The 12,131-nt window shown below is 29.6% G+C and overlaps 1 protein-coding gene across 7 annotated transcripts in view; it reads right to left on the bottom strand.

Moving 5' to 3' along the window:
• Positions 1-11,898, bottom strand: part of LOC143253292 (prestin-like) — an 81,891-nt gene extending 69,993 nt beyond the window's left edge. The window contains exons 1-3 of one of the 7 annotated variants that reach the window (XM_076506920.1): positions 11,803-11,898; positions 5,048-5,276; positions 445-613 (exon numbers count right to left, since the gene is read on the bottom strand). In XM_076506920.1, the coding sequence (XP_076363035.1) occupies positions 445-613; positions 5,048-5,272 (394 nt within the window). In that variant the 5' untranslated portion in view covers positions 5,273-5,276; positions 11,803-11,898. Of the gene's footprint in view, positions 1-444; positions 614-5,047; positions 5,277-11,319; positions 11,685-11,722 lie in introns of those variants that run through there. The other 6 variants (XM_076506916.1, XM_076506917.1, XM_076506915.1 and 3 more) reach the window with 6 other exon arrangements.
• Positions 11,899-12,131: the final 233 nt, after the last annotated feature.

Raw genomic sequence — 12,131 nt, 5'->3', positions numbered from 1 at the left:
TAAACACAATAGTGACATTTACACAAAACTTCTTTTTATGCAAATCTGGTAAAGAATATAATTATAATTGCAAACTTATGATTTACATTCTACATACAAATAACATGTAAACATGTGAGTGTATATGTTTTGTACATATAATACACACACATTTTGAAATTTACAAAACTGCATTAAATAACAACTCAAAAATCTATCGCAAGCAACTTATATTTAGGTACACCAAAACCTTAAAATGTTATATGAGTGTACAAAGTCATGTGAATATTTATACTTCAAATTTTTATACATTTAGTAACAATGATAAAGTGATAAACAAATAATTAATGATAAACAAGACAATTTATTTTAAATGCTATATACTTCACACTCAAAATAGAGCATTCATTACCTTCTTTTGACATAAAAATAATGCAAGAAAACAATTAAATCTTATTTTCTAACCTTGTGGAATGTGCAGAAATAGGGTAGTAAAGGCTGAAATAAGATCACTCAATAAATATTCTTTCACTGGATAGTTTAACAACCACTGAAGTATTGGAAAACGTTCTTTTAAGAAAGAAAGAAGACAGGGTAAAGAACACATACAAGACTTTTTCACCTTCTGTATTACCTGTAATGAAATAATTTGATACTTCTGTGAATTATCATTTAATGTTCAAGCAATATTAAGTATTTGTAATATGACATAAATATATTAAACTTTATATAATTCTGAATTTGGTGTGAAACTTTTACAAACAGACCTGTTCTTCTGACAACAATTCCTTTTTAAAATAGTAATGAAATTGTTTTCTAACATAAAATATATATTAATAAACTGCATGGAACTTTTAAAAACAAGACAGTTCAATAAGAACTTGTAGAAACAACTTCATGTGCTTCTACTTATATAAAGTTATCTTAAATTTAAACAAACTTTTAATCCTTACACATCATGAATATCCTAAACTAAAAATGATGAAAATAGCTTTATGATACACAAAAATGTTCTGTCTCTTGTATAATCTCAATCTGTTAAAAACTAAAACTAATTTGCTTTTTTTACACAAGAAAGAAACAAATATTATGTTGTAAACAGCATATTAATGGTAAACCATTTTACAAACATGTATACATAAATGGTACACTTCTAATAATGAGTTAAAAAAGTGTAATAAGCAAAATAAGAAATAAAACTAATCTTCACTGCTTTAACATGTTTCTCATTTTGTGCATATTTTATTTAGTTCTTTCAATGTAATGAAGTGTAGTTTTTTATCAGATAAAGCTTTATTCATATTTTAAGTACCTGAATGGTTAAATTTTGTACATCTTGAATCGTGTTACAATACAGAATAAATTAAAATGTTTTGGAACTTAAAAAAAAGGCTACTGCTGTAAGATTAATAAGAAAATATTTCAATTTACATTTGTGACAGAGGGAAAATAATAATATAGTATTACTATACATTAACGGTATTATCATTTTGTTCAATATACACGCACATTTGCTCAGGAAATCTCACTGTCATTGGGCTTCTTATTTAAAAATTAATATGTACCACGAGTTCTACAACAGCACATTACAAAACACTAAACACAATAGTGGCACTTCCACCCATATGAAAGGACCACTAGAAAATTTCCACACATTAAAAAATGTTTACATGAATACAAGTAGGTTTAAGTGATACACCCTTAAATCCCTCTTAGCCAGCAGATGGTTTAAGATTTAATTTGTTGAGTAGTCATAGTGCAGTAACAGAAAAATCAGACCAGCTCTGATAACACTTCATTTCATTGTGTAATGCAAATATATGGCTTTTTGCTCTACATCATATATGGACAAGTTCACCTGTCAAGAATATGGTTTGTAATAATGCTAATTCTATTTCACCTTAAAAAATATTACTGTAACTCTTACTGTTTAGAGAAAAAGTAGCCCTTAAAACTACTGTAGAGGACTCTCATTAAGTATATTCATAAAGTTATTTGTACTTGGAGCACAACAAGACTAGGGGTCGAATATACTTACCAGTCATTAACAAACAGGAAAGTGTTAACACACTTTAGTTGCTGGTATCAAAGAACACTTTTTTTAATATATAAAAGTAAATGACATTGATAATTGGAAATCATAAGATCTGCTTAAAAATTATAAAAAAACACCTTTAAGTATAAGAAATAGACATATGGCCCTTTCACGAATACTCACCAAGGCTAGATTCAGAAATGAATTACTTGGAAGAATACAAAACTTAAAAATAAAGTCATCAGGGTTACACTACAAGGCAATAGGCAGATTGGTTCAGCCTATGGGAGAGTTTACAGGGTACAGGCAAGTTATAATCTAACCTACAGGCACAAAGGGATCATACTGTGCTTCAAAGCTGTCTTTGCACACTGCCCATTGGTAAAAGTACACATTTAAATTTACCCTTTCCTTTCCAGGAAATCATTAATTCCATTCTCTCTTGTAGAGTGCTGGTTAAAACTAAGTGATTAGTGAAATTTGTTGATCAGTTAACCACCAGAGTCATCAATCAGTTATATCGTAATAATCAATTACACTCACACAACATGGCTAAATAAAAATAGTAAAAACTTTGGGTACACATTGTTCTTAAAAATAACCTAAATATTTACTATTTGGAGAATTGCTAATATTAAGACAACCATGTAATTACTTAATCAAAATATGCAGCAACCACCCTATTATTCTTAGTAAATCAAAGAAATTGATGATCAAACAATAAAAACATGATTCAACATCACTGATAAAATCAATAATATATTTGTTTAAAACATATCATGATTACAATTAGAAATCATTAAGTGGCCAATTTACTGATGTACATTATTCAAATATCATAAACATAAAAATAATATTAAAACACATACAAATTTAAGTCATCAGAATATTTTACCCTCACCCACCATACTTATCAAACATAACTAAAGCTTACTTGATGGTTTCTCATCTAATAAAGATAGAAACTCTCTCACAAAACCATTTGCCACTGCTCAAATTACTGCATTACTCTACTATGGCATGAAATGATTTAAGTTTTGCTCTATCCAATCACATATGAACTATATTTATAGCTGTGTTTCATTTGAAAATGATCAAACACTTGATGTGACATCATGAAAAAGAAAAAGGATGACAATCAATGCCTGAACAAAAACCTAACCAGAATAACACAATGGAAATACTAGAAAATCAGGATAATGGTTATATACTCTAACAGGGTAGTAGATAATCAGCAATATTAATGATATTCTTTGTGATGAGAAGAAAAATTCTATAGAATTTGAAAATGCACTGTTTACAGGCAAATTTTTAACAACTATGCAGATATGAAAATTTCCAAATTTTTATTTTTCTTTATGAAATACACTAAATAAATATTATACATGTGAAGTTTTGATGAAAGGTTTGCTCAACACTATTTATCTATTTTGTATCACGCAATGTTTCAAGCATCTTCAGCACAAAATGATAATTTGTATTAGTTAGAAGTGACCCTAGCCAAATCACCTTTGTGGAATGAGAATTTTCTGCATTTAAAAATAGTACAAATTGTAACTTCATATTTCTTTCAGATCCAGTATATGCAATTTTATCCAAATATATAACAATGTTCTATGGCTTACTGTTTAATCAATGACATAATCCTTTGAATATATTTTCATTATGAGTGTTAGATTATGATTGTAAACAGATTCAAATGCTGAAACATAGTGATACAGTACTGTATAAAGGAGGTGAGCATCCGTACACTGGATCAGATCCACACAAGATTGAAAGTGTTGTGAGAAACATTGTCTTTATCATAAAGTAGACACGAGAAACTTTCAAGATTTGAATTATCTCTGTTTGTTTCTTTACATTCAAACTATGACTGTATTTGCCCCAAAGTCAGTAAGCAACTGTTTAATTTTTGTTGATCATAAACAAATATATTGATTTTTGTGGGAATTTCCCCAATTTAACATGTAGGTTTGGATCTAATAATAGAATCTGCAATTTTGTTCATAAATGATACTTTTGTGTTCAATGAACTATAATCTGTGAAAATATGTGTTGATGCTATTCTGAATTATTCACAAATTGACACGTTTTCCATTCAATTCTGCATTTATATCTACTGCACTTTGATAAGTTTTATGTGGCTTTTATATGTTTTATATGTGAGCTATAAGAAGATATGTTGTACTTGCTAACCAGATCAAGTCGTGTATCATGCTACTAAAACATTTTGACATATTGTGTACTTTCAATTGTTATTTTTCTTCATTATAGTTGACAATCGCTTATTACTTAGCACTTGCTATTTAATAAAAAGATCAGTAAAACAACACTTGGATTGAGTTATTGGATCAGAATATATCAAACAAGACAGTGGGCAATTACAATATAAAACAGAAAATATGCATTATTTTCTTCTTTCTTAAAGCATATTCACTCATCAATAAGCCTATGGTTACAAGCTGAAGTCCTTGTTTCTAATACACAGTTGCTTAAATAATCTTCAAAATATACTAAAGTATAGTAATTGTAGTTGATTTATATGCACCATTCCAAATCTCTTCTTTATAATGTTTAGTAGTTCTTTACAGAATTATCATTCATTACCTTAAACCATGTATTACATATATTAGTTATATGTTTTTAGTACAAGCTGCCAAAATTCAAATTAATAAAATGATACCTACATTGACAAAATAAAAACTGTGTGCTGCTCATTTTCTGTTTCACAACAGCATGTGGACATTGAAATTTTAAATTCTAAAATATAGCAAAAGAATCTTTTTTTTTATTTACTTTGGCACTAATACCTACAGTATTATTATAAAAGTGTAGTTTTATCAGTCTTATAAAACTTATTAATTTGTACTCATTAACAATTCAAGGTGATTTTTTTTGTCTTGTATTTCTAACAAACCCTACAAACAGTCAGTTACAAGTAAATTTATTTACCTTCACCAGTTAACGAATCAATAATTTTAGTAACTTTGGTAGCTCAACTAATTAACAAAAACATGAATATTATACACTTGCCTTTCTGATTAAATTTTGTTTAGAAGTTTCACCAGTAGAATACATTTCTTCCACGTCTTGTTGATTTAGTGCTTTCCTCTGAATGGAAATTTGAATTCTTCTCATGCTGACAGTGCTACACCCAGAATTGTTTTGTGATACTGATCCAATAGGACCATCAGGTACTTCTACATCTTCTCTCTGATCAACAACAGATGGAGATCGGTAATCATTTTCATTATCCATGATGCTTCAAAAAATAATAAAAATGTTCCTGTAAACCTTAAGCTCACATCAAATAATGATGGGCTATTTTAAATGTATGTGTATTATATACTGTATTTAATTGTAAATTGAAAATCAAAGATTACAAGGCCATACAGCATGTGAAAAATGATCTTGAAGTAAAAATAATTTAAATCAGACACTTTAAAAGGTCAGACTTCGTATTCTTGTCATGCACAAATAAGACAAAAATGTTGACAATTAATGATATATGATAAAATTATTCTAAATAAAGCTAGTTATGAATATGTATCAAACACTTGATTTCTTCTACAAGCAGTAAAGAACTAATATCCCTGCTAGCCAACAAAAATGTTTAACAAATAAATTATTCATACTTGCCTTACAACTATTATGAGCTACCTACCATTAAATTATACTAAACTAAAAACATTTAAAAATAGATGTAGTTTATGTCTATAAGCTAAATAATTAACTCTAAGAAACTGGTAGCAATAATGATATATTATGCACGTTGTCTATCTACAAACAATTCAATTATAACTAAATACGAAACACCATATTTTGGGAACGTATTCTGGAATTATTTGCTAGCAGAAAAGTGAAATGGGAATTTATACAAATCCAATAGCTGTTAATTTCTACTTTGTTTAAGAAAAAAAAACTATTCAGCATTTTCAATTTTTTAACAATCTCATCAATTAACCTTACAAGTTGAAATAAATTTAGCATTGTTTGTAATAAACAACCACATAACAACATCTTTTACACTGCAGCATTCAATAAACTTAACTGTTATTCTATACATGTGCACAACTTATAAGCTGTTGAAGTTGCCCAACACTCCTACAGAACAAGTTTATTATTTCTTATGGTTATACACAAATCACAAAAAGTTGAATATCTTACAAAAACTGAGCATTCATACAAAACAAAATCATTTTATTTGTATGTATAACTGTATAGAACTTTTATATATTAATAGACACTGGAATTTCTAAATTTACCCGTGCACACACAAACACAGAGATGTTAATGTTATATAAACAGTAAACTTAGTGCTTTTAATTTTATATACACAAAATTATTATGCATATATATATGGTGATTATTTATTTATGCTAGGGTTTGAGTTAACAAATTATTGGAACTTTATTTCCTATTTCACATGCATATTTGGCAATAATTTAATATATTATTAGCGAATACTCAATATTTTTTCAAAGCACACACAACAGGTAGACAAAAAATGAAAGTTTTGTTTTAGAAGGGCCATACTCTGTCAAATAACTTATTCTATAGATTTAAGAAAAACCTAACTGTTTGACATATTTGAAATATGGTTTATCAAAGTTATAGGAATAAGTAATTGAAAACAAACAACTCATTCAATGGCCCCCATGGTACAATACTTGACACTTATCTGTATATCAGATATTATCCTACCTAAAATAACATTAAAGGGTACCAAGGAACCTAATGACCCTTCTAGACCATCCTATTCACTAAACAAAAAAAAAACCTCAAAGCCAGCCCTTAGCATTCAAATATTTCTCATACTTTCCCTTAAACTCCCTTAAATTAAGTTTACCTACCACATCCAACGGCAACTATTCTCTTTTAATTATAAAACTGTTTTGGCTGAAGATGACTCATGCCCTGCCAAAATTTATATCTCCGAATCTTACCATTCCCAAAATTCAGTATGAAAAATAATTCATCAACATTATTAGTTCCCTTAACAATCTTTGACACCTCAGTCACATCCTCTAGCTATTCTTTTTTCAAGAGAAAACAAATTCCTAGATCTTAATCTATTCTTGTATGCCAATCTTTACATCCAAGATACCATCCTAGTAGCACTCTTTTGAACTCTGTCCAACAATTCAATGTCCTTCCTAGAGAAACCCAAGAACTGAACAAAATATTCAAGTGTGGCTTAACCAATGACCCATACAATAAAATTATAACCTCTTTAAAATTGTATTCAGTATTTATATAGACACAATCCTGAAATCTTATTTGCACTGCCACTAGCAACAGTGAATTGCTTGGATATCTCAAGACTGATCAACCAGAACACCAAGGATATTCCCATCAAAATTATCCTCATAATTCAAACTTCAATATATCATATGCATAACCTTGCATTTATTATTCTTAAGAGTACTTTTCTCTTTATTCATTGAGCCCATCAAATAATCCAAATCTTTTATAAAGCACAAGTATTCTCCTCATAGATAGAACCAAATGAAACCTTAATGTCATCAGAAAAATTAAATAATCTGATGACCATTCTTTATGTTATTCATGTAAATACAAAAGAGCAAGGGTCCTGTAACTGCACCTTGAGGTACCTATCTCATAACATTAATCCAATTTGAATAAATAAACTTATAGCAACCCTCTACTTACTCCCATCCAACCAGTTTTCTATCCTATCCTCCAAACCTACAGAAATTACTTTTAACAAAACTTTTACGTAGCAATTTTCTTAAATGTTTTCTGAAAATCCAGATACAACAAATTCACACCCATACCCTCATCTACACAAACAATATCCTTTTCAAAGGATATCAAGAGATTAGAAAGGCAAGAATTTACCCCAGTAAAACCATGGTAACTATTCATATATTTTAAGCTTTGTTAATGTATTTGCAAATAACATCTTTTATCACATTTTCCCACAATAAGAATAATATATGTACAATTACTTGGATAGTTTTTTTTTTTTACCTCCTCTATAAATAGGAGTAACAATAGCCTATTTCCAGTCCTCTGGCACCTGCCCAGTATTCAAGGAATTGCAAAAAAAAAAAAAAAATTGTACCAAGTGCATCACATCTAATCCTTAACCTCCTTCAAAACTCTCAAAGAATATTATCTGGCAAAAGAGCCTTACTATTCTTAAAATTTTCCAATTTTTTTTCTTAATTTCAGAATTAATGTGGTCATCTCATTTTGGTTCAAGATGAGGAATACTGCCAAAATCTAAATCAGTAAAAACCAAAGAACAAGCAGGAATTAACAGTCCAATCATCTAATAACTATCAGATACAAGCCTTCCTTTATCATCACTCAAAGGCCCTAATCCCATCCTAACATTTTGTTTAATCTTAATGTATTTAAAGAAATCCTCAGTGCTAATTTTTACATTTTCAACTAATCTTTCTACATAAACCATTTTTGATGTTCTAAATCTATCATACCAGTCAATTTAAATTCCTTAAATCAGTGATACTTTTTCTTTAATTTTATCTCTTAAACCCTGTGTAAACTAACCTAATTTTTACATGCAACCACTTATTTCTTTCCATAAGAAAGATGTTTATCTTGAATGCTTAAAAACGTTCAACATTAGAGCAGTTCTCCAAACAATTCACAATAGATAATTCATATAGTAGTCCTCAAAATTTGCTTTTTTCAAATCCATAACCAAATTATCATCATTCCTGATCTCCACATGCAGCATAACATTATATCCAATAGGGCAATGATCACTCATATCCAGACGTACCCTAATTTCCATCCTCTCAACCATTTCTATATTTGAAGTTAACAATAAATCTAAAATAGCATTGTTCCTAGTAGGTTCCTTGATCAACTGCTGGAGAAAATTATCTTGAACAGTTTCCAAAAACCTTCCTCCCTCATGGTTTAGCTCTTAACATTTCCCAGTCTATATACCTGAAATTAAATCATCCATAATTATGACCTCATTAACAGCAGAAATCTAAATCTAGCTGTAAAGTTTCTCATTAATTTCATTAGTATCACTTGGTCATCTGTAACAAGTTCTCACTAAATGAATTCAATCTCCTTGCTATTATCTTTGACATCCTCAACTCGATGTAATCCATATATTATATATAAAGCCACTCCTCCCTCTCTTTAGTACTATATCCAAACAACCCTGTATTTCAAAAAAATTCTGTCATCAAAATTGTCTATGCTTAACCATGTTTCAATTATTCCCATTATATCAAAATTCTCTATTCCTACCAACTCTCTGGTCATCTGTTTCATATCTTGTACTTCTAGCATTACAATAGTAACAGTCATGCCTACCCTCCGAACTACTTCATTCCTATACTAAACTTTCCTCTACATCTCATCTTTCTGCATTTAGTTTATCCTAGCTCTCTTTTCATTTAAACCTTCCCTTATATCTGAGTTAAAAGTCCTTGCAAACAAGCCAGTCCTAACCAATTTAAATGTAAACCTTCCATTCCAAAATGTTCCTTTCTCCCACTGAACTGTTCCCCCAAGTTCAATCAGCTAATGTACACATTCTTAGGTATTAAGCTAAGCTCTAGTGACCTACTTATAATTTCATTCCTATAGTTAATCCTAAGCAGTATCCCTGACACAAGTTATGGGTCTCTCTTCTTTAAATGTCTTTATCAACCCCCTATACTTATCATTTAACTCCTGATCTTCTTCTCCACACACTATATGCACAACAAAGACTGCATCATTGCTAGCCCTCTATTATATCTTTTGCTCTATTAGTTATATCCTCCACCCATAATCCTATATGGCATAATCTAATTTTATCTCTCACAATTTATCCCACAGACTCTTCTATCAACATGCCTTATCAAAGAATCACTGATAATTATAACCTCCTTAAGTTTATCATTCACATCCTTCTCTATCCCTTATGTTTCCTTTCCATAATAGTTCTTCACCTTGTCAAGCTAAAGGTTGAAATATGTTGCTCAGTTAAACATGCTTATTACAATAATAGCCATGATTTTTAGCCCAAACAATATTGTTCCTAACTTCATGAGAGTCATTATTAGTGGATGTATCCCTTGCATATAAGTTTTGGTTCTTGAAACACTGCTATCATTTCTCACAGTTTCTATGATCTTTTTGTAGAAACCAGTAATTTGAACAGCATAATGTAATATTATAAGAGCAGATATTCAAGTTACCCATTTCTTGCCCAAGTAGTAATCAAAAAATTGCAGTGTTATCTGTTATCAGGAGCATTTTTTTAAACATTACCCAAATATGTTCCAGTAATATTTATACACAAATACATCCTACTCCCCTTGTTGTCTGAAATATGCAAAGAATGATTAATTGAATATTTTAATAACAAATTAAAATTAGAACATCCAAATGAAATATTTGAATACACATACAGGTTAGAGCTGAAATAAAAATTACCACTATATTTTTATGTTTTATCACAAATTAACCATCTTGTATCATGTATCATTTCAAGTAATGTAATAACTAACATTAGTACAGCTACTACTTAAGCAAAGCATTCAAATACGAAGAGTGATTTATAGATAATACATCATCAAGGGTGTCTGGGAAACAAGAAACAATAGCCAAGTGTACACATCCAAAAACTTTGTTGCATAAATTAACATCTACTTACTAAACAAGAACCCACAGTCAAAGTGGGTGAAAGATGTCAGCAAGTTGACCCACCTTGGCCATCTGGTCAACATGTCCATTAGTTGCAAATGACCACAAAAAAGTACTATTTGTGATACAATTTGTCACAATAATACAGTAAGGGCAGAAACTGAATAAAATTTTAAAAATCCCTAACAGTAGTTGTTAAATTAGCGTTTAAAAGTGGCTAAAGTCATAAAGAAAGGATGGCTTTTGCTCAAAGCCATTATATTTTATTGTTGCATTGCAATGTTGGTAATGGCAATGTTTTTCTTTTAATTACACTTTTAATAGATGGCACAAAATTAATATATGTATGTGATGATAGAGATAGTATATTAATTTTGAAAGTAATCCGTATTGATCTTAATTAAATATACCCCATCCCCTGGAGCAACATTAAGTTTATGAGCTTACATTGCTACAGATAATGAAATATAGAGTTCGGATATCTTCAATGGATACTCCACTGTGTAACTTTGCCTCTAAAATAACATAAACCAACTCTGAATATTACGAAACATTAAACTAGTTTTCTAAAACTAAAAGTTTTGTATTTCTCACTCACTCTACGAAATGACAACGCCTGCTATATAAAATATTTATTTAGTTATTTTTGAAGTACTTGCAAATTATTTTATAGCAGACTTCAACGTCTCACACTTCTGTTTGTGCCAGAATCGTTTGCTTCATTTTCATTTTATTTATTTTTCTTGTAAAATAAAGCTTTGGTATTCTAGCCTAGAATAAAACAAGCGAACCTTTGGAAATTTAAGATCCATTTTCATTTACCGGGACTCAATAAAAACCTGGAATCACACCTTACCCATCAGAAACTAACATCGATAAAGCGGTACTTGTTGCTCAACTTATTCGAATATCAATAAGTTAGACTACTTTATCATCTATTATCTAAAAAAAAAAGAAGAGTGGAAGATTAGCATATTATTTTAATACGTAATCAAGACGGTGGGAAAATTCAGTATAACTGAATTGATAAAAATAAAAGTTGAAGCTTAGTTGTATCCCTACCGTTAAAAAAGCTATATTGGTTTTTGCTTTGAACCCTATATAATGGAAGATTAACATTCAAATTTCAATTTCTATACCACCTTGAATTTGAAAAATGTTAACTTATTTTTCACTTCAAACCGCGTCGATCCACGTGTGTTTTGACAACGCCTAAGGGCTGAGATAAACCTGCTATTTAAGAGTACTTTAACAGGTATTGTTAAATTTTTTAAATAATTTCTCTTTCGTATATATACTTAAAATTTCTAAAATATAATGTCTATTAATTTAGTACCTATTTCGTTGTTGCATATGTGCTGTAAAATAAATGCGTTCTCTTTTTGCTAGTTAAATATCATTAACTACTTATCATTCTAAGCAGCCTACAAAGATCATAATGAAATATTTCCTTTTGTTTGAATCTGGGAAT

Source organism: Tachypleus tridentatus, chromosome 6, assembly GCF_004210375.1.
Source record: "Tachypleus tridentatus isolate NWPU-2018 chromosome 6, ASM421037v1, whole genome shotgun sequence".
Lineage (NCBI taxonomy): Eukaryota > Metazoa > Arthropoda > Merostomata > Xiphosura > Limulidae > Tachypleus > Tachypleus tridentatus.
This window is presented reverse-complemented; position numbering and strand designations above follow the sequence as displayed.